General features: G+C 48.5%; 1 protein-coding gene across 5 annotated transcripts in view; it reads left to right on the top strand.

Annotated features, from left to right (window-relative positions):
- Window positions 1–23,646, top strand: part of neurl4 (neuralized E3 ubiquitin protein ligase 4) — a 71,150-nt gene that overhangs the window by 11,118 nt on the left and 36,386 nt on the right. For 2 of the 5 annotated variants that reach the window (XM_033016294.1, XM_033016293.1), the window contains exons 4-13: window positions 1,334–1,445; window positions 7,242–7,330; window positions 9,935–10,007; window positions 12,083–12,127; window positions 13,288–13,549; window positions 15,351–15,532; window positions 18,269–18,354; window positions 20,200–20,362; window positions 21,403–21,601; window positions 22,866–22,942. In XM_033016294.1, coding sequence (XP_032872185.1) covers window positions 1,334–1,445; window positions 7,242–7,330; window positions 9,935–10,007; window positions 12,083–12,127; window positions 13,288–13,549; window positions 15,351–15,532; window positions 18,269–18,354; window positions 20,200–20,362; window positions 21,403–21,601; window positions 22,866–22,942 — 1,288 coding nt within the window. Of the gene's footprint in view, window positions 1–1,333; window positions 1,475–7,241; window positions 7,331–9,934; window positions 10,008–12,082; window positions 12,128–13,287; window positions 13,550–15,350; window positions 15,533–18,268; window positions 18,355–20,199; window positions 20,363–21,402; window positions 21,602–22,865; window positions 22,943–23,646 lie in introns of those variants that run through there. The other 3 variants (XM_033016296.1, XM_033016295.1, XM_033016297.1) reach the window with 2 other exon arrangements.

Below are 23,646 nucleotides of genomic sequence, written 5' to 3'. Positions count from 1 at the left end.
CCCCCCCCTCCATCCCTCCTCCCCCCCCTCCATCCCTCCTCCCCCCCCTCCATCCCTCACCCCACAGTTTAAGAATAAGGGGTAAGCCATTTAGAACGAACAAGAGGAAAAACGTTTTCACACAGAGTTGTGAGTCTGTGGAATTCTCCTCCTCAGAGGGCGGTGGAGGCAGGTTCTCAGGATGCTTTCAAGAGAGAACTAGATAGAGCTCTTTTTTTTTTTTTTTAATTTTTTTTTATTAGAAGTACGGTAAATTACAATAACACACAACATATATCTTAATACATTTTTTGTACCGCTTCATTTTTTTTTATTTTTTTTAGAGCTTTAAGAAAAAGATAGAAGTAAGGAAAGTAAAGAAGGTGCGCAAGAGTTGTGAAGTGCAGGAGAGTGTTGGGAAAAGAAAGCCCCTTAGAAAAGAAGTTAGAGAAGGAAGTAAAGTAAGAAAGTAGACCCTAGAAAAGAAAGAAAAAGAGAGTAAGGACAATCGCTCTATTATAACATTAAACTCTGCAGAAAGACTACCAACCAAGTCTGTTTTTGTTGATTTATCTCCCAATACCAGGTCCTGATACCATTTATTTATTTGTTTATTTTTAAAATTACTATTGCACCTCATGCTTGTAATAGGTCCATAAACGTAGACCACGTCTTTTGGAATTGGTTTGCTTTATCTGCTAAGAGGAATCTCATCTCTTCCAGATGTAATGTTTCAAACATATTTGATATCCACATTTTTATTGTTGGTGTGGGCGCATTTTTCCAGAATTTAAGTATGAGCTTTTTTCCCATTATTAGCCCGTAATTGAGTAAATTCTTCTGATACACGTTTAATTCAGGGATACCTTCCGATATTCCAAAAATGATCCATTCTGGTTTTGGTACCAGTTTTATTTTAATTAATTTTGAAAAAATATCAAATATTTCATGCCAGAATTTTTGGATTTTTGTACAAAAAACAATAGAGCTCTTAAAGATAGCAGAGCCAAGAGATATGGGATGAAGGCAGGAACAGGGTACTGAATGTGGATGATCAGCCATGTTCACATTGAATGGCGGAATAGACTTGATGGGCGGAATGGCCCAATTCTGCTCCTAGAAAAGATGGACGTGTGTGGGACTGAGTATCGAATTGTTTAGGTAAGTGTGAGTTCACATAAGTTTCCTATTAGGTAAATCGGGGAGTGTCTGTATGGAGGCTGCTGCTGGGCCGAATGGCCTACTCCTGCGCCTATTGTCTATTGTCTAAAACTTGAATACATTTTGAAAATAAATCTGAAATTTCTATCTGCTCTACATATATTTCAAATGATATATTTAATCTCTGCTGCAGATCCGGATTGACAAACTGGTGGACAAGTGGTCCGGGTCCATTGAGATTGGTATCACACTGCATAACCCGAATAACCTGGACTACCCGGCAACAATGACCAATCTCCGATCAGGTCAGAAGATCCTGCCTTGATGCCGTTTTGTGAGTCTAAGATGTGTTACCTTGCACCCTCCTTGGCTTTGAGGTCATCCAGAACTCTCTTGTTACCCCTATCATTGCCTCTACAAAGTCCCGGACATCGCACAAACTGCAGATGCTGAGATAGAAAGCGTGTCGCTTTACCCCCTTCCCCCCTCGACTCCATCCAAGGACCCAAGCAGTCGTTCCAGGAGCGGCAGAGGTTTACCTGCACCTCCTCCAACCTCATCTATTGCATCCGCTGCTCTAGATGTCAGCTGATCTATATCGGTGAGACCAAGCGTAGGCTTGGCGATCGCTTCGCCCAACACCTCTGCTCGGTCCGCATTAACTAACCTGATCTCCCTGTGGCTCCCCACTTCAACTCCCCCTCCCATTCTGAATCCGACCTTTCTGTTCTGGGCCTCCTCCATTGTCAGAGTGAGCACCACCGGAAATTGGAGGAGCAGCACCTCGTATTCCGCTTGGGCAGTCTGCACCCCAGTGGCATGAACATTGACTTCTCCAATTTCTAGTAGCCCTTGCTGACTCCTCCCCTTCTCAGCCCTCTGGCTCCTCCTCTTCCTTTCTTCTTCCCGCCCCCCCCCACCCTGCATCAGTCTGAAGATGGGTTTCGGCCCGAAACGTTGGCTAATTCCTTTGCTCCATAGATGCTGCCGCACCCGCTGAGTTTCTCCAGCATTTTTATCTACATTCGATTTTCCAGCATCTGCAGTTCCTTCTTGAGCAGAATGCCATTCCCACTTTTCCCCTCTCCCATCGGGCAAGAGGTACGGAAGTGTGAAAACGCACACCTCCAGATTCGGGGACAGTTTCTTCCCGGCTGTTATCAGGCAACTGAACCATCCTACCAACAGCTAGAGAGCAATCCTGAGTTCCTATTTACCTCATTGCACACCCACGGACTATCTTTGATTGGACTTTATCTTGCATTATATTCACATTATTCCCTTTATCGTGTATCTGTACTTTGTGGGTGGTTCGATTGTAATTATGTATTGCCTTTCCCGCTGCCTGCATTTGTCCCATATCCCACTAAACCTTCCCTGTTCATAAGGTATAGGAGCAGAATTAGGCCATTCGGCCCATCAAGTCTACTCTGCCTTTCAATCACGGCTGATCCAGCTTTCTCTCTCACCCCATTCTCCTGCCTTCTCCCCATAAACCCCTGACACCCGCACTAATCAAGAATCTATCTATCTCTGCCTTAAAAAATATCCACTGACTTGGGGAAGAATTCCACAGATTCACCACCCTCTGACTGAAGAGATTTCTCCTCGTCTCCTTCCTAAAAGAAAGTCCTTTAATTCTGAGGCTGTGCCCTCTAGTCCTAGACTCTCCCACTAGGGGAAACATCCTCTCCACATCCACTCTATCCAAGCCTTTTACTTTATCTTGTAGTTTAGTTTATTTGTACGGAGGTACAGTGAAAAGCTTTTATGTTGCATGCCATCCCGTCAGCGAAAAGTCAATATATGAATTGCAATCAAGCTGTCCACTGTGAACATATATAGGATAAAGGGATTAACATTTAGTGCAAGGTAAAGCCTGCTTAAAGACAGTTTGATTGTCTCCATTGAGGTCAATAGTAGCTCAGGACCGCTCTCTAGTTGGTGATGGGACGGTTCAGTTGCCAGATAACATCTGGGAAGAAACTGGAGGTTTCTTGAATATGGAGGTTGGAGTTTTCACTTCAAAGTAACATTAGCAAATTTGCAGATGACACAAAGCTGGGTGGCAGTGTGAACTGTGAGGAGGATGCTATGAGAATGCAGGGTGACTTGGACAGGTTGGGGGAGTGGGCAGATGCATGGCAGATTAAGTTTAATGCGGATAAATGTGAGGTTATCCACTTTGATAGCAAAAAACAGGAAGGCAGATTACTATATAAATGGCGTCAAATTGGGAAATGGGGAAGTACAACGGGTTCTGGGGGTCCTTGTACATCAGTCTATGAAAGTAAGTATGCAGGTACAGCAGGCAGTGAAGAAAATGAAGCCTGTTGGCCTTCATAACAAGAGGAATCGAATATAGGAGCAAAGAGGTCCTTCTGCAGTTGTACAGAGCCCTAGTGAGGCCGCACCTGGAGTATTGTGTGCAGGTTTGGTCCCCTAATTTGAGGAAGGACATTCTTGCTATTGAGGGAGTGCAGCGCAGGTTTACAAGGTTCATTCCCGGGATGGCGGGACTGTCATATGCTGAGAGAATGGAGCAGCTGGGCTTGTACACTCTGGAGTTTAGAAAGATGAGAGGGGATCTCATTGAAACATATAAGATTGTTAAGGGTTTGGACACGCTAGAGGCAGGAAACATGTTCCTGATTGTGGGCGAGTCCAGAACAAGGGGCCAAAGTTTAAGAATAAGGAGTACGCCATTTAGAACGGAGATGAGGAAACACTTTTTCTCACAGCGTGGTGAGTCTGTGGAATTCTCTGCCTCAGAGGGCGGTGGAGGCCGGCTCTCTGGATACTTTCAAGAGAGAGCTAGATAGGGCTCTTAAACATAGCGGAGTCGGGAGATATGGGGAGTAGGCAGGAACGGGGTACTGAATGTGGATGATCAGCCATGATTACAGTGAATGGCGGTGCTGGCTCGAAGGGCCGAATGGCCTACTCCTGCACCTATTGTCTATTGTCTATTGACGAAAATGGGGCTGGAACCTGGAGGTGGTGGTGCTCCCCGCCGCCTGTACCTTCTGGGTGGTGGAGATGCCCAAGTGAGAGAGGTGAAGTGGAGAGAACCTTGGTGCAACGCTGTTAGTGTTCCCTGTAGCAGCGATGCATCAGAGCTGCTAAAGGCGTTGGGACAGGAACAGGGAGAATTGGGGGCAGGCAAGAGAAAGCGGTTGAGGGGGAAAATAGATAAGCCAGGAGTGAATGGCGGGGTAGACTTGATGGGCCGACTGGCCTCATCCTGCTCCGATAACTTATGAGCATGAAAGGGGGAAGGTTTAGAGGGATGTTGGCCAAACGCAGTGTAGATGGGGCATGTTGGTCGGCATGGGCAAGTTGGGCCGAAGGGCTTGTTTCCACGCTGTATTGCTCTGACTATAACTGTGGTACCATTCCACCCACGTGATGTGAAAGTGGTATTCCTCCCGAATCGATACCTACTGCATTTTGCACAAGGTTGTAGCTTTATCCTTTGCAAGAAAGGAAATCCCATGGCGTTGTATCATTCAGCTGTGGATATCCAGTTGACTTGCTTTTTCTCAGGTTACAGGTCAGACCTCAAGGTGAATGGACTATTTTATTGTGGAATGGAATGTGTGGTTAATAAGATAATAATACAAAACCTTTTATTTGTCATTTGAACCTCACATGAGGTTCAAACGAAATTTGGTTTCTGCAGCCATACAAAAAAAGAACCAAGACACACACCAACACAATTCAATTCACATAAACATCCATCACAGTGAGTCTCCTCCTCACTGTGATGGAAGGCAAAGACTTGTCTCTCCCCTGCTCTCCATTCCTCTCCCGAAGTCGAGGTCAAATCCCCCGGCGGGCGCTAGCAAGTCCGCAGCCACTCAAAGCCACGCCGGGTGATGTAGGGCCCTACCCCGGGTCTTGATGTTGGAGCTCCCGGCGGGCGCTAGCAAGTCCGCGGCAATTTACAGCCGCGCCGGGCGTTGTAAGGCCCCCCTCCAGGTCACTCTCAACCCCGCAATTCGGGCGGGAGAAGTCGCCGTTGCCGGTGCCCCGCAAAGCAGTCTCCCACCGGGGACCCGCGAGCTCCCGGTGTCACCATCCACCGGAGTCGGGTCGCAGCAGCTCGCCGCCGCAGCTCTCCACACTCCGAAGCTGTCTAGCTCCACGGAGGTAGGTCCGCAGGTCCACAGGCTACACAGCTCCACAGCTCCACAGAGGTAGGTCCACAGCTCCCCAGCTCCACAGGCTCCGTGACTTGAGCCCCCAGGTCGCTCCAGTTGGAGGCCGCTCCACGGCGCTAGGCCCCAACGGCAACGGAGACCCGACAGGGAAAAGGTCGGGTCTCCATGCAGGGAAGAGATTTAAAAGTTTCTCCCCCCCACCCCCACACATACACATTTAAAAACCCATTACAAACTAAACCCTCAACAGGACAAAAAAATAAAAAATACACAGACAGACTGCAGAGGCCGCTGCGACATCGGTCGCGCCGCCCACTCAAGAGACTCGTAGACTCCAGCATGGAAACGGGGCCAGCACAAAGCCACGTCCATGCCACCCATCTAGACTAATTCTAGAGAGGCAACAAGGAACTGCAGATGCTGGAATCTTGAGTAAAACACACAGTGCTGGAGGAACTCAATAGGCAGCATCTGTGGAGAGGATAAGCGATGCTTGGAGTCGCGAGCCTTCTTTAGACTATTCCTGCACGGCTGCAGTCTTTGATAAGTTTGCAGTTCAAGTACTTGTCCAGGAGGTTATTAAATGTCGCGGATCTCAGTCTCAACCTCCCCTTTGGGCAGGATTCCAGCTCTCCCCCCCCCCCCCCCCCCCACCTCTGGGGGTCCGGGGGGAGAAATTTCTCCAAAGATAGACACAAAATGCTGGAGTTACTCAGCGGGTCAGAAGAAAAAAGGATGGGTGACGTTTACCGAGCTGGGACGATGCCTCAGAATAAAGCTTAATAATGTACTAGTAATGTAGATGAGATGTACAGAATCAGAATCAGACTTTATTCACCAAGTATGTTTTGCAACATACGAGGAATTTCACTGGCCAGGTCAGTCATACAATTAAAAGCAACAGAATCACTTCAAAAACACATTTTAACATGAACATCCACCACAGTGACTCTTACACATTCCTCACTGTGATGGAAGGCGAAATAAAGTTCTAGTCCTTTCATTAGTTATTCCTCGGTCGTGGGCCTTGAGCCCCCGTTGACGGGATGATCTTAACTCCCGTAGGAGTTGATTCCTTTATCATAGTTGCTTTTTTTGCATATTACCATATAACCATATAACAATTACAGCACGGAAACAGGCCATCTCGGCCCTTCTAGTCCGTGCCGAACACTTACTCTCACCTAATCCCATCTACCTGCACTCAGACCATAACCCTCCATTCCTTTCCCGTCCATATACCTATCTAATTTATTTTTAAATGATAAAATCGAACCTGCCTGCCTCCACCACTTCCACTGGAAGCTCATTCCACACAGCTACCACTCTCCGAGTAAAGCAGTTCCCCCTCATGTTACCCCTAAACTTTTGTCCCTTAATTCTCAAATCATGTCCTCTTGTTTGAATCTTCCCTACTCTCAATGGAAAAAGCTTATCCACGTCAACTCTGTCTATCCCTCTCATCATTTTAAAGACCTCTATCAAGTCTCCCCTTAACCTTCTGCACATATCTTTGATTTGTTCTATGTCTCGCTATATCGCCATCTTTATCACTCATTTCCATTCCCCCCGACTCTCAGTCTGAAGAAGGATCTCGACCTGAAATGTCACCCATTCCTTCTCTCCAGAGATGCTGCCTGACCCGCTGAGTTACTCCAGCTTTCTGTGTGGTTCTCCTTAAACTAAGATGAGGTTTACGATCTCCTTGTCCGTACGGATTAGTGGTTGGCGACTTGGTAGATTCAGCCGGGATGGGATGTGGCCTGTGTACGTGATCTGGGTTCTCGCCGTCCGATCGTGGGGCGCTGGCGCACGTGGACGGTGCTGGTTCTGAGCGTATATCTTTGCATCGGGCTGTGGGCGAAGGCGGGACAGACGGGTGGCGATTTGGTTTATTTGAGCTGCCTCCACGCTTTCTCTCTGTTTTGCCCCTTGCAGGAACGATCATGATGAGCGGCTGCGGCATTCTGACCAATGGCAAGGGGACACGGCGCGAATACTGCGAGTTCAGCCTGGACGAGCTGCAGGTACTGGAGTTACTCCTCCGGCACTGGTGCTGGATGTGTGGCTTGACCCTGTGTGAGAGAGTCAATAGACAATAGGTGCAGCCCTTCGAGCCAGCACCGCCATTCAATGTGATAATGGCTGATCATCCCCAATCAGTACCCCGTTCCTGCCCTCTCCCCATATCCCCTGACTCCGCTATCTTTAAGAGCCCTATCTAGCTCTCTCTTGAAAGCATCCAGAGAACTAGCCTCCATCGCCACTCTCTGTGAGAAAAAGTGTTTCCTCGTCTCCGTTCTAAATGGCCTACTCCTTATTCTTAAACTGTGTGTGTGTGTGTGGCCCCTGGTTCTGGACTCCCCCAACATTGGGGACATGTTTCCTGCCTCTAGTGTGTCCAAGCCCTTCACAATCTTATATGCTTCAATAAGATCCCCTCTCAGCCTTCATAAACTCCGGAGTGTACAAGCCCAGCTGCTCCATTCTCTCAGCATATGACAGTCCCGCCATCCCGGGAATTAACCATAGTCCCTGCTAAGTCCAGTGGGGAATTCCAGAGCGCGGCGAGTGTAGAGTCACAGCGCGTGGAGACAGGCCCTTCCACCCAACGCCCATGCTGGCCAACACGTCCCGTCTGCACTAGTTCCACCTCTTCGTAGCGTTTACCCTGTCGTGGTGAAGAGGCTTGCGTGCCCGCCATGATTCCGAGACCGATGCCGTCGGAAGCACCAGCTTCTGTTGAGGCCACCCGTGGCAGTAAGGTCGAGGATGTCAAGTCAAAGTCAAAGATAAATCTTTAAGAAGGAACTGCAGATGCTGGAAAATCGAAGGTAGACAAAAATGCTGGAGAAACTCAGCGGGTGCAGCAGCATCTATGGAGCGAAGGAAATAGGCAACGTTTCGGGCCGAAACCCTTATTCAGACTGGTCTGAAGGCCTCTGGGAAGAAACTCCTTCTCATCCTCTCCGGATGAGGGCCCAGACTAAGACCGATCCAACGTACAAGACCTCAACGGCGGACAAAGTTATCCTGAACTCAACGGCTGTGAAGGCGGATGAAGGCTGAAACCGATCTATCGGCCCCAGTCGGCTTGGTTCCCTTGCCATTGGGATGTGTTGATTGATTTGTGAAGGGCCGGGTGCGTCTTGGAGCGCAACATCACGTACACGGTAAACAAACATACGCACGCATAGGCTTCTTCGTTCTGTGAGCAGAAAAACAACAGAACGTAGACCATCGACCTCGACTACGAGTCCCACCTGCCTGCATTTAACCCACATCCCTCCAAACCTGTCCTACCCATGTACCAGTCAAACTGCTTCTTAAACATTGTGAAAGTACCTGCCTCAACTACCTCCTCAGGCAGCTTGTTCCATACACCTAACCCCTTTGAGTGAAAAAGTTCAAGATTCAAGAGTTGTCATGTATCCCTGATAGGACAATTAAATTCTTGCTTTGCTTCAGCACACAGAATACAGTAGGCACGAATACAGAACAGATCAGTGTGTCCATATACCATTATATAAATATATACACACATGAATAAATAAAACAGATAAAGTGCAAATAAACAGATAATGGGCTATTAATGTTCAGAGTTTTGTTTGAGTTGAGTTCAATAGCCTGATGGCTGTGGGGAAGAAGCTGTTTCTGAACCTGGACGTTGCAGTCTTCAGGCTCCTGTACCTTCTACCTGAAGGTACCGGGGAGATGAGCGTATGGCCAGGATGGTGTGGGTCCTTGATGGTGCTGCCAGCCATTTTGAGGCAGCAACTGCGATAGATCCCCTCGATGGAAGGGAGGTCAGAGCCGACTGGGCAGTGTTTACTACTTTTTGTAGTCTTTTCCGCTCCAGGGCGCTCAAGTTGCCGAACCAAGCCACGATGCAACCGGTCAGCATGTTACCCCTAGGATTCTTATTAAATTTAAATCTTTCGCCCCCTCACCTTAAACCTCTGTTTGCTGGTAGACACAAAATGCTGGACTAACTGGGTGAGGCAGCATCTCTGGAGAGAAGATATGGGCGATGTTTCGGCCATTAGCTTTCTTCACTGCCTGCTGTACCTGCATGCTTACTTCCAGTGACTGATGTACAAGGACACCCAAGTCTCCCCTTTTCCTAATCTGACACCATTCAGATAATAATCTGCCCTCCGACAGGCCCTTCGACCCATCGAGTCTGCGCCGACCAACGATCACCCCGTATGCTAGCACTCTCCTACGCACTAGGGTCGATTCACAGTTTGATGGAAGCCATTTAAGCCAAGACATGTGAGTCTGAGTGGGCGGAAACCAGAGCACCCGGAGAAAGCCCACACGATCACAAGGAGAATGTACGAACTCCGTACAGACAGCACCCGTAGCCAGGACTTGACTTGAAATGGATTGACTTGACTTGAAATGTCTCTGGTGCTGAGAGGCAGCAACTCTACCACTGTACAGCCCTATTCTGGGGATGTTGGCATTGGTGGGAGTTGCGGGCAGGGTCGGGTTGAAATGCGTGGATGTTAAGAAACTTGAGGGGGGAAAAAAGGCAGAGCTGTAGCTCAGACAAGACCTCCATTTGACTTCTGTTGAACGCTGAGGAGAGTGCTCGTTGTCTGAGATGCTTTCATTGTCTTCCACAGGAAGGAGATCACATCGGGCTCATGAGGAAGTCCAGTGGAGCACTACACTTTTATATAAATGGCATCGACCAAGGTAAGGCCCGTTCGCCCGATGCTAATTTAAGTCTGCGATCTGTAACTTGGCCCTCGTGTCCTGGCAGCTGCTCTTGGCACAGTGACGCAGCCATAGAGTTGCTGCCCGACAGTGCCAGAGACCCCGGTTTGTTCCTGACTACGTGTGCTGTCTGTGCGGAGCTTGTACGTTCTCCCTGTGGCCGCACGGGATTTCTGCGGGCGCTCCAGTTTAATCCCACGTTCCAATAGCCTGCAGGTTTATTGTCCCCAGTGGTAGGTTAGAATTGGTGTAAGGACGATCGCTGGTCAGCATGGACTCGGTGGGCAAAAGAACCTGTATCTCTAAACTTATCCCTTGTATGAAAGGCCTGGATAGAGTGGATGTGAAGAAGTTTATTCCGCTCATGGGGCCCATTGATTCCACTCCATCATTCATTCATGGTTGATCTATCTTTTCCCCCTCAACCACATTCTCTTGCCTTCTCAGTTGTCTGACCTTAGTGGAGCGTCACAACGGCTGGGAAGGCGGATGAAGGCTGCAGCAGACAATGGTCTCTGGTCGTCTTGGACTCCATGCCACTGGATCCTGACCCAGATCTGTCAAGGACCCCACGTGGGGTGGCTGTCTGTGCGCCAGTCTCCCCACGTTAAACAAAGTCAGGCACAGGCGTCCTCCAACCCTGGAGACACCCATGGTCAGCCATGACCGAAGGGGGCCTAAAAAGAAGATAGGGCATCTTGGTTGGGCCAAAGGGCCTGTTTCTGTGCTTGGTGACTCGATAGCAATCAGTGATGGGAGATGTGAAAAGGTAAAAGCGCTGGTTGGGGACATATGTGGATAGGAAAGGTTTAGAACATGGGCCAAAAGCAGGCAAATGGGACGAGTACAATATGCCAATTTGGTCGTAGTGGGCCGAAAGGCCTGCTTCCCTGCTGTCCTCCTCCACAGCTCTGGTTAACTTAATAAACTGTTAGAAGTGGGTAAATACATTTTCTGGGAAGCAGACGCACCGCGTCAAGGATTTGTGTTCATGGTGCAACGATCTTCCTCGTGTGCCACAAATTGAGAAATTGTAGTTTAGTTTAGAGATACAGTGCGGAAAACAGGCCCTTCGACCCACCATTGCCACACTGACCCTCGATTCCTGCACATTAACAATATCCTACACACACACACACACACACGCACGCGCACGCGCACGCGCACGCGCACGCGCACGCGCACGCACACGCACACGCACACGCACACACACACACACACACACACACACACACACACACACACACACACACACACACACACACACACACACACAGACACAGACACAGACACAGACACAGACACAGACACAGACACAGACACAGACACAGACACAGACACAGACACAGACACAGACACAGACACAGACACAGACACAGACACAGACACACACACACACACACACACACACACACAACAATTTTGGATTTATACCATCAAAGTCAAAGTGAATTTTATTCGTCACATACACCCGAAGGTGCAGTGATTTGAATTTGCCAGCAGCGATACACTTAAAAAGAAGGCACATTACACAATAAGATTTCACACAAACTTCCACCACAGCATTCTTCACTGCGGTGGAAGGCAACAAAGTCATGCCAGTCCTCCTTTGTTCACCCGTGGTCGGGACCATGAACCCACAGTAGTTGCCGCTATTTCTGGCCCGATGTACAGGCCCTCAATTAACCTACAGACCCATACATCTTTGGAAACCGAGGATCTCAGAGGAAACCCACGCAGGTCGCGGGGAGAACGTACAAACTCCGTACAGACAGCACCCATGGTCAGGATTAAACCCAGGTCTCTGGTGCAGTGAGGCAGCAACTCTACCGCTGCGCCACCGTGCCACGATTTTATCCACCAACCAGCAGTTTGTTGCGGCATTCACGCCATGCCATCACCCAAATGACCAAGTTTCAACACCTGCCCTGTGGTACTTTTCGTTCTTGCAGCATTCATCTCCAGAACCTTCAAGGTATAAGGTAATGCTGGTATCGGGTACAAATTGACTGTTTCCACCTTGGGTGGTTATTCTTCTTTGATATTTCTTTCAGCAATTCACTGCACTGGGGGTTTTCACTCATCAACCCATTGTGGCGGTAAGGAATGGCTTCCTCCCTGCTGTTATCAGGCTACTGAACAGCCCTTCCATCAGCTAGGGTATCATCCCGATCTTCCAGCCTACCTGATTGCGAACCTCGCACTTTTTCCTCTGTGACCCAAGTAGATAGCAAGGAAGACTTGTGGCATGCTTGCCTTCATCGGTCGAGGCATTGATGAGAAGAGTCTGGAAGCCATCTTGCAGCCTTGTAAGACTTTGAGGCCACTTGTGGAGTATTGCGTGCAGTTCTGGTCGCACCTTTGCATGAAGGATGTGGAAGCTCTGGAGAGTGTGGGGAATGCTGCCTGGATAAGATGGTGGTAGCTAAAAGAATAGGCCAGACAAACTTGCACTATATTCTTTAGGGTGTTGGAGGCTGAGGGGAGATCTGATTGAAGTATGCAACATTTTGAGACATGGATGGGATATCTATCTCCCAAGATGGGAATGATCAAGATTAGAAGATATAGCTTTAAGGTGAAAGGGACAAAGCTTAAAATAAACGTGTAAGATTAGTTTTCTTCAACACAATGTGGTGGGTGCGTGTAATGCCCTTCCAATAATGGTGCTGGAGGCTGATATCATTGTTGCGTTGCATATTTTAGATAGACACATGGGTACGCAGTGAATAAAACGCTATGGATCATATCGAATAGTGAAAGGCCTGGATAGAGTGGCTGTGGAGAGGATGTTTCCATTAGTAGGAGAGTCTCGGACTAGAGGCCACAGCCTCAAATTATAGTGCGTTTGGTTAGGAAGGAGATGAGCTTTCAAGGGCTCTTAAAATTAGTGGAGTCAGGGGATATGGGGAGAAGGCAGGAACTAGGTACTGATTGGGGATGATCAGCCATGATCACATTGAATGGCGTTGCTGGCTCGAAGGGCCGAATGGCCTACTCCTGCACCTGTTGTTTATTGTCTATTGAGATGAGGAGGAATTTCTTTAGTCAGGGGGTGGTGAATCTGTGGAGTTCATTGCCACAGAGGCCGTGTACCAGTTATTTATTGTTGTTACTCTGACCACTTCACCTTGAGTGATCACATTTCCTTTCCGTCTTTGTCTTTTGTCACCTCTCTCCTCTTTCATTTACTCTCCGGCCCTTCCTGGCCCTCCCCATTTCGTTCCCCCCCCTCCCACCCTCCCCTTCTGTGTCTCAGGGGTGGCGGCGACTCAGACCTTGCCCACGATCTACGGGGTGGTGGACCTCTACGGCATGGCGGTGAAGGTGACCATCGTCCACAACCACAACCACTCGGACCGCCTGCGCAGGAACAACGCCATCATGAGAGCGCTGTCGCCCGACGTGGGGCGGCGCATCTTCGACTCGGGGGACGTGGAGGTGGAGCGGCTGCTCTTCCACCCCAACTGCGGGCAGAAGGCAGCCATCGTGTGCGAGGGAAGGACGGCCCTGCGGCCCCAGTAAGTACTTACACGCTAGAATTTAGCAGAGAAGGTTCACCAGACTGATTCCTGGGATGTCAGGACTTTCATATGAAGAAAGACTGGATAGACTTGGCTTATACTCGCTAGAATTTAGGAGATTGAGAGGGGATCTTATAGAAACGTACAAAATTCTTATGGGGTTGGACATGCTAGATGCAGGAAGATTATTCCCGATGTTGGGGAAGTCCAGAACAAGGGGTCACACAGTTTAAGGATAAGGGGGAAATCTTTTAGGACCGAGATGAGAAAATCATTTTTTACACAGAGAGTGGTGAATCTGTGGAATTCTCTGCCACAGAAGGTAGTTGAGGCCACACAGTTCATTGGCTATATTTAAGAGGGAGTTAGATGTGGCCCTTGTGGCTAAAGGGATCAGGGGGTATGGAGAGAAGGCAGGGATGGGATACTGAGTTGGATGATCAGCCATGATCATATCGAATGGCGGTGCAGGCTCGAAGGGCCGAATGGCCTACTCCTGCATCTATTTTCTATGTTTCCATGTAAGCATATCGAGAGGACTGCAATACAAACATTGAGGGAGTGCAGCGTAGGTTTACAAGGTTAATTCCCGGGATGGCGGGACTGTCATATGCTGAGAGAATGGAGCGGCTGGGCTTGTACACTCTGGAGTTTCGAAGGATGAGAGGGAATCTTATTGAAACATATAAGATTGTTAAGGGTTTGGACACGCTAGAGGCAGGAAACATGTTCCCGATGTTGGGGGAGTCCAGAACCAGGGGCCACACAATTTAAGAATAAGGGGTAAGCCATTTACAACGGAGATGAGGAAACACTTTTTCTCACAGAGAGTGGTGAGTCTGTGGAATTCTCTGCCTCAGAGGGCGGTGGAGGCCGGTTCTCTGGATGCTTTCAAGAGAGAGCTAGATAGAGCTCTTAAAGATAGCGGAGTCAGGGGATATGGGGAGAAGGCGGGAACGGGGTACTGATTGTGGATGATCAGCCATGATCACATTGATTGGCGGTGCTGGCTCGAAGGACTGAATGGCCTACTCCTGCACCTATTGTCTATTGATAGGTTTAGAAGGAAATGGGCCAAACGCAGGCAGGTAGGACTAGTGTGGATGGGACATGTCGGTATGGGCAGGTTGGGCTGAAGAGGCTGTTTCCACAGTGTATAACATATAATGTACGTTGCATTCTTTAATACTGTTGTTTGCAAAAATATCAGTAGAAACGATTACTTGCCATTTTCAATGGCCTCCCGTGGTAAACACACCAGCTGCGGTAGAGTTCCGATCTTCCAACCTACCTCATTGTGCACATTTTTTCCCCTCAAGAACTATAACGCTGTAATACTATATTCTATGCGCTGATATTTTTCTCTTTGCAGTGTCTGTTAAATAGAAACATAGAAAATAGGTGCAGGAGGAGGCCATTCGGCCCTTCGAGCCAGCACCGCCATTCATCGTGATCGTGGCTGATCGTCCCCACTTGTGCTTGTGCATGACTTGATTGCAGGGTCTGATTTAATTGCAAAATAATTTCATTGTTTCTCCGTGCATGTGATAATAATAAACCAATATCAATATATAATAGACACAAAATGCTGGAGTAGCTCAGCGGGACAGCCAGCATCTCTGGAGAGAAGGAATGGGTGACGTCAGGTCTGAAGAAGGGTCTCGATCCGAAACGTCACCCATTCCTTCTCTCCAGAGATGCTGCCTGCCCTGCATTTTGTGTAAGTAAACCTTCTGTTTAAACCAGCATCTGCAGTTCCTTCCTGCCGTTATATAATCTCCGTATCTTTGTTCCGCAGTGCAACAGATGACTTTAACCACGGCGTAGTGCTCAGCAACAGGTCCCTCAGGAGCAATGAAATCTTCCAAGTCCGTATTGACAAGATGGTGGACAAGTGGGCTGGCTCCATAGAAATTGGCGTAACCACCCACAATCCTGCTTACCTTCAGTTGCCGTCCACGATGACCAATTTACGATCTGGTACGTTTACGTTGACACTTATAATTTTTTTCCCCTCTCTTTCTTCTGTCCCCTGGTCCCTACTGACTGCTGGTCTGGTCTGGTACTTCAATTGTCACATGAGCTGTACACTGTGATGAGACGAACTGTACACTGCAAGGGCCAGGAAGCGAGCGGGCAAGATCACCTCTGACCCCTTTCACCATGGCCACAAACTCTTTGAATCACTTCCCTCTGGAAGGCGACTCCGGACTGTCAAAGCTGCCACAGCCAGACATAAAAACATAGAAACATAGAAAATAGGTGCAGGAGGAGGCCATTCGGCCCTTCGAGCCAGAGCCGCCATTCATTGTGATCATGGCTGATCGTCCCCTATCAATAACCCGTGCCTGCCTTCTCCCCATATCCCTTGACTCCACTAGCCCCTAAAGCTCTATCTAACTCTCTCTTAACTCCATCCAGTGACTTGGCCTCCACTGCCCTCTGTGGCAGGGAATTCCATAAATTCACAACTCTCTGGGTGAAAAAGTTTTTTCTCACCTCAGTCTTAAATGACCTCCCCTTTATTCTAAGACTGGCCCCTGGTTCTGGACTTGCCCAACATTGGGAACATTTTTCCTGCATCTAGCTTGTCCAGTCCTTTTATAATTTTATATGTTTCTATAAGATACCCCCTCATCCTTCTAAACCCCAGTGAATACAAGCCTCATATAACAGTCCCGCCATCCCAGGGATCAATCTCGTGAACCTGCGCTGCACTGCCTCAATCACAAGGATGTCCTTCCACAAATTAGGAGACCAAAACTGTACACAATACTCCAGATGTGGTCTCATGAGAGCCCTATACAACTGCAGAAGATAAAAACAGTTTCTACTCAACAGAGTCTGAAGAAGGGTTTCAGCCCGAAACGTTGCCTATTTCCTTCGCTCCATAGATGCTGCTGCACCCGCTGAGTTTCACCATCAGTTTTGTGTACCTTCGATTTTCCAGCATCTGCAGTTCCTTCTTTTTTTTTTTTTTTTTATTATTTTTATTAGAAGTACGGTAAATTACAATAACACACAACACATATATCTTAATACATTTTTTGTACCGCTTCATTTTTTTTTTAAGCTTTAAGAAAAAGATAGAAGTAAGGAAAGTAAAGAAGGTGCGCAAGAGTCGTGAAGTGCAAGAGAGTGTTGGGAAAAGAAAGCCCCTTAGAAAAGAAGTTAGAGAAGGAAGTAAAGTAAGAAAGTAGACCCTAGAAAAGAAAGAAAAAGAAAGTAAGGACAATCGCTCTATTATAACATTAAACTCCGCAGAAAGACTACCAACCAAGTCTGTTTTTGTTGTTTTACCTCCCATTGCCAGGTCCTGATACCATTTATTTATTTATTTATATTTAAAATTACTATTGCACCTCATGCTTGTAATAGGTCCATAAACGTAGACCACGTCTTTTGGAATTGGTTTGCTTTACCTGCTAAGAGGAATTTGGCAGTTCCTTCTTAAACTGCCAAAAATCTGTAGCCTCCCTTTGATCTGGTATTTTGTAGGTTCATATGCTTGATCAATGATGTTTTATCATTAATGTTTTGTTATTATTAATGTTTAGTGTTTTCTGAGTCATTCTTAACTGTCACCGAATGTCATGTTACTTGCGGGCGGAGCACCAAGGCAAATTCCTTGTATGTGAATACTTGGCCAATAAACTTACTTGCATGTACCGAGGAACAGTGAAATTTATTTTTGTAGTGTAAGTGTGGACGGCTGTGGGATCGCTAGGATCTCATCCGCCCTTTGACAGGTCTTGCTTTTGGTCCTGCTGGGGGTCCACATATTGGATAAGCATCTTGGATACAGTACAAGTGTATAGCAGTAGTACACTCAGACAGTGTACAGGGTTGTAGATGGGCTGGAGTAACTCAGCAGGTCAGACAGCATCTCTGGGGGAAAAAAGAATAAGTGATGTTTTGGCTCGAGAACCTTCTTCTTCCGAGGTTTGACCAACCAGTGGTTTGGGAAATTGAACTCATGTTTTCAGGGAAATTTAAATTAAGTGGTAAACTGGATCATTGGTTTACTGCTTGAGCAGTCCAGTCTTTCATTGCAAAATAATTTGAGTATAGGAGCAGGGAGGTTCTACAGCAGTTGTACAGGGTCTTGGTGAGACCACACCTGGAGTATTGCTTACAGTTTTGGTCTTCAAATCTGAGGAAGGACATTCTTGCCATAGAGGGAGTACAGAGAAGGTTCACCAGACTGATTCCTGGGATGTCAGGACTTTCATATGAGGAAAGACTTGATGGACTCGGCTTGTACTCGCTAGAATTTAGGAGATTGAGGGGGGATCTTATAGAAACTTACAAAATTCTTAAGGGGTTGGACAGGCTAGATGCAGGAAGATTGTTCCCGATGTTGGGGAAGTCCAGGACAAGGGGTCACAGCTTAAGGATAATGGGAAATCCTTTAGGACCGAGATGAGAAAAACATTTTTCACACAGAGAGTGGTGAATCTCTGGAACTCTCTGCCACAGAAGGTAGTTGAGGCCAGTTCTTTGGTTATATTTAAGAGGGAGTTAGATGTGGCCCTTGTGGCTAAAGGGATCAGGGGGTATGGAGAGAAGGCAGGTATGGGATACTGAGTTGGATGATCAGCCATGATCATATTGAATGGCGGTGCAGGCTCGAAGGGCCGAATGGCCTACTCCTGCACTTATTTTCTATGTTTCTGCCCATGATTTTATATTGAAATGGTGGCGTTTTCTTTTCAGGCACGTGGATGATGACTGGCAACGGAGTGATGCACAATGGAACTACAATTCTGGATGAGTATGGTCACAACCTCGATCGTTTAAAGGTGAGACCGCTCTTCCTTAAGCCTTGGAATGATGTGGATATTTCAGGGTAGATGTCCAGCTGCCGGCTGCTAATAGATGCCACAAAGGGATATGGGGAGAAAGCAGGAACGGGGTACTGATTTTGGATGATCAGCCATTGACCATCTTGAATGGCGGTGCAGGCTCGAAAGGCTGAATGGCCTACTCCTGCACCTATTTTCTATATTTTTAAAGCCAGCAAATTCCGCTCAAGGATAGTCCTAGGATCACCAAAGAGTTAGATAGTAGTTCAATAGACAATAGGTGCAGGTGTAGGCCATTCAGCCCTTCGAGCCAGCACCGCCATTCAATGTGTTCATGGCTGATCATCCCCAATCAGTACCCCGTTCCTGCCTTCTCCCCATATCCCCTGACTCCACTATCTTTAAGAGCCCTATCTCGCTCTCTCTTGAAAGCATCCAGAGAACCAGCCTGAGAATTCCACAGACTCACAACTCTCTGTGTGGAAAAAGGGTTTCCTCGTCTCTGTTCTAAATGGCCGACCCCTTATTCTTTTTTTAAAAAAAATTAAAAGTACGGTAAGTTACAATAATACACAACACATATGTCTTAATACATTTTTTGTACCGCTTCATTTTTTGAACTTTAAGAAAAAGATAGAAGTAAAGAAAGTAAAGAAAGTGCGCAAGAGTCGTGAAGGTGCAAGTGAGTGTTGAGAAAAGAAAGCCCCTTAGAAAAGAAGTTAGAGAAGGAAGTAAAGAAAGAAAAAAGACCCTAGAAAAGAAGGAAAAAGAAAGGAGAAACAATCGCTCTATTATATCATTAAACTCCGCAGAAAGGGGACTACCAACCAAGTCTGTTTTTGTTATTTTGTTGTTTTGTTGTTGTTTTTTTACACCCCGTTACCAGATCCTGGCACCTTCTATTTATTTATTTATTTATTTTTTAATTACTATTGCACCTTATGCTTATAATAGTTCCAAAGACGTAGACCACGTCTTTTGGAAGTGGTCTGCTTTGCGTGCTATGAGGAATCTCATCTCTTCCAGATGTAGTGTTTCAAACATATTTGATATCCACATTTTTATTGTTGATGTTGGCGCATTTTTCCAGAATTTAAGTATGAGCTTTTTTCCCATTATTAGCCCGTAATTGAGTAAATTCTTCTCAAACACGTTTAGTTCAGGGTTAATTTCAGATATTCCTAAAATAATTCATTCTGGTTTTGGTACCAGTTTTATTTTAATTAATTTTGTAAAGATATCAAATATTTCATTCCAGAATTTTTGTATTTTTGTACAAAACACGAAAGAATGCGCTATGGTAGCTTCTTGACACAGACATTTATCACAGATGGCCGACCCCTTATTCTTAGAGTAAAATATCCTTTATTGTCATTCAGACTTTTCAGTCTGATCAAAATTTCATGCCTTGCAGTCATAACATAGAATAAAATAACAAAACACACAATAAACACAAATTTAACATTAACATAGAAACATAAAAAATAGGTTCAGGAGTAGGCCATTCGGCCCTTCGAGCCTGCACCGCCATTCAATATGATCATGGCTGATCATCCAACTCAGTATCCCATCCCTGCCTTCTCTCTATACCCCCTGATCCCTTTAGCCACAAGGGCCACATCTAACTCCCTCTTAACTGTGTGGCCCCTGGTTCTGGACTCCCCCAACATCGGGCAGTACTGCTCTCTGGTTGAGGCAGCAACTCCTGTCGTTCCCTTCGATGCTTGTACGTTCTCTGTAGACCCGTTCTAATTTGCCTTCACCCGTTCTGCTGGCTGGTTCTAATTTGTTTCTTCTCTTCCCCCCCCCCTGACAAACCCAACCTTGGCTCCCCCCTGCAAGGCGGGTGACACGGTTGGCGTTATGCGCAAGGAAGATGGAAGCCTGCACTTCTTCGTCAACAATGTGGATCAGGGGCTCGCCGCGTCCAACGTGCCATCCAACGTTTACGCCGTGGTCGACCTCTACGGCCAGGCCGCCCAAGCCACCATCATCGACGATATAGGTGGGTCCGCCCCATTCTCCGAGCTGGGCCCCGTTTCATCATCGTCAACATCAGTCCATCAACGTCAATCCCTGTTTAAAATAGCGTCAGTCCTCCCCGTCTCAACACGCTTGGAACCTCCGCTCAGTCCGCCCAGACCTACTTGTTTTCCCGGTTGCGAAACACTTGAACTTCCCCCTCCTCCCATTCCCACACTGACCTGGGAATGAACTCTCCTCCACTCTTAGTGAGGCCCAGCGCAAATTGGAGGAACAAGACCTCATAGACAATAGACAACAGGTGCAGGAGCAGGCCGTTTGGCCCTTCGAGCCAGCACCGCCAGTCAATGTGATCATGGCTGATCATCCCCAATCAGTACCCCGTTCCTGCCTTCTCCGCATCAGCCATGATCACAATGAATGGCGGTGCTGGCTCGAAGGGCCGAATGGCCTCCTCCTGCACCTATTGTCTATGTTTCTATGTTTACTGGGACACAGTCCCTGCATACCGCTGGGGTGGGCAGTTTTGAATGCTGTTTGATCGTTGTGACCCCCATCAAGGAACTACTTACTATGTAGTGTTTAAGAAGGAACTGCAGATGCTGGAAAATCGAAGGTACACAAAAGTGCTGGAGAAACTCAGCGGGTGCAGCAGCATCTATGAGGCGAAGGAAATAGGCAACGTTTCGGGCCGAAACCCTTCTTCAGTCTTAAGACTCAGTCTGAAGACGGGTTTCGGCCCGAGACATTGCCTATTTCTTTCGCTCCATAGATGCTGCTGCACCCGCTGAGTTTCTCCAGCACTTTTGTCTACCTACTTACTATGTAGCAATGAAGTGCAGGTGGACACAAAATGCTGGAGTAACTCAGCGGGGCAGGCAGCAACTCTGGCAAGAGATGCTGCCTGTCCCGCTGAGTTACTCCAGCATTTTGTGTCCACCTTCGATTTTAAACCAGCGTCTGCAGTTTCTTCCACTGCGCAGTTTGATTGCCTTCCCCGGTCCTTTTGCGGTGTGTGTTTTAAAGTTGTCCGTAACGATCCGCCTCCTCCTCCCCCTCCAGAGCTGCCGCCTCTGCCTGACGACGTGCTGGAGGGCAACAACCAGATCTCGCCCTGCAGCCTCTTCTCCCTCACCCCCAGCAACGACCTCCGCTTCCACCACCTGCACGGGAACAACGCCGTCATCACCAACGGCGGCCGCACCGCCTTCCGGCAGAACTGCCGCAGCGAGTTCAACGACGCCATCGTCATCTCCAGCAGGTCAGTAGGGGCGGGGCGGGTGATTGGCAACCGATCGACCGACAGCTGGAGCGGCCGCGGGGCTTTCAGAGTGGATGGGAAAGAGGGAGACATGGAAGGGTGACTGCCGATCGACAGCAGGAGCAGCGGGCTTTCAGAGCCGCGGATGGGAGGGAGATTAGAAACGAGGCAGAGACAGAGGGGCAGAGACAGAGAGGCAGAGACAGAGAGAGGCAGAGGCAGAGACGGAGGGGCAGAGACGGAGGGGCAGAGACGGAGGGGCAGAGACGGAGGGGCAGAGACGGAGGGGCAGAGACGGAGGGGCAGAGGCGGAGGCAGAGAGGCAGGGGCAGAGACGGAGGGGCAGAGACGGAGAGAGGCAGAGACGGAGAGGCAGAGGCGGAGAGGCAGAGGCGGAGAGGCAGAGAGGCAGGGACAGAGGGGCAGGGACAGAGGGGCAGGGACAGAGGGGCAGGGACAGAGGGGCAGGGGCAGGGGCAGAGGGGCAGGGGCAGAGGCGGAGAGGCAGAGACGGAGAGGCAGAGACGGAGAGGCAGAGACGGAGAGGCAGGGACGGGGGGGCAGGGACGGAGGGGCAGGGACAGAGGGGCAGAGACAGAGGCAGAGACAGAGGGGCAGGGGCAGAGGCGGAGACGGAAGGGCAGGGACGGAGGGGCAGGGACGGAGGGGCAGGGACAGAGGGGCAGGGACAGAGGGGCAGAGGCAGAGACGGAGAGGGAGAGGCAGAGCCAGAGAGACGGAGACAGACACAGAGAGACAGACACAGAGAGACAGACACAGAGAGACAGACACGGAGAGACAGACACAGACAGAGACAGAGAGAGAGGCAGACACAGAGACACAGAGAGAGAGAGACAGAGCAGTTTTTGCGGGACAGAGAGCGGAAGGAACTTCCTTTGTATTGGAAGGAACTGCAGATGCTGGTTTAAACCCCGTTAGATCGGGCTCTTAAAGATAGCGGAGTCAGGGGATATGGGGAGAAGGCAGGAACGGGGTACTGATTGGGGATGGTCAGCCATGATCACAGTGAATGGCGGTGCTGGCTCGAAGGGCCGAATGGCCTCCTCCTGCACCTATTGTCAGACTGCACCCCGCGGTCAGGATTGAACCCGGGTCTGCGGCGCTGTGCGTCAGCAACTCTGCCGCTGCGCCACCGTGCCACCCAAATGATTAAATGGCTGAAGCAAGCTTAAAGGGCCACCGCGCGCGCTCTCTCTTCAGCTCCTGTGGTAAACCGGTGCTTGAGTTGATTTTTATTTTGCAGGATGTTGCGTGAAGGGGAAATGTTTGAAATTCTAATTCAGAAGATGGTGGACCGATGGTCGGGGTCAATAGAAGCAGGTGAGGTGATTTATCTCAAGTGTGGTTGCGTTAGCAGGGGTTCGTATCACGTTAGAGTCCTATCTCTAGTGTTAGCCCTGACCAAGAATATGGGAGGGGAGGTCATAAGTGATAGGAATAGTAGAATTATGCCATTCGGCCCATCAAGTCTACCCCGCCATTCAATCACGGCTGATCTATCTCTCCCTCCTAACCCCATTCTCCTGCCTTCTCCCCATAACCCACGGCACCCGTACCAATCAATCCATGCTCCCTCTCCCCATGCTCAGATAGGGCTCTTAAAAATAGCGGAGTCAGGGGAGAAGGCAGGAACGGGGTACTGATTCGGGATGATCAGTCATGATCACATTGAATGGCTCGAAGGGCCGAATGGCCTCTACTCCTGCACCTATTGTCTATTGTCTCATGTTTACGTAAACCTCGGCTCTGATTAAAAGATTGATCGAAAGATACAGCACGGAAGCCGGCCCTTCGTCCCACTGAGTTCCACGTCGATCGCCCGTACGCACTAGTATCCCCGTTTCTCATCCACTGCCGACACAAGAGCGGACAATTTACGGAAGGCAATTAACCTGCAAACGCGCACGTCTTTGGGACATGTCAGGGAATCGGTGCTACCGGAAGGAACTCATGCGGTCTCCGGGAGAACATGCATACTCCACATACAGGGCTGGGTCAAACCTGGGTCTCTGGCGTTGTGAGGC

The sequence above is a fragment of the Amblyraja radiata genome, unplaced genomic scaffold (assembly GCF_010909765.2).
Source record: "Amblyraja radiata isolate CabotCenter1 unplaced genomic scaffold, sAmbRad1.1.pri S43, whole genome shotgun sequence".
Lineage (NCBI taxonomy): Eukaryota > Metazoa > Chordata > Chondrichthyes > Rajiformes > Rajidae > Amblyraja > Amblyraja radiata.
The sequence above is the reverse complement of the archived record's forward strand: the minus strand, read 5'-3'. Positions and strand labels throughout refer to the sequence as shown.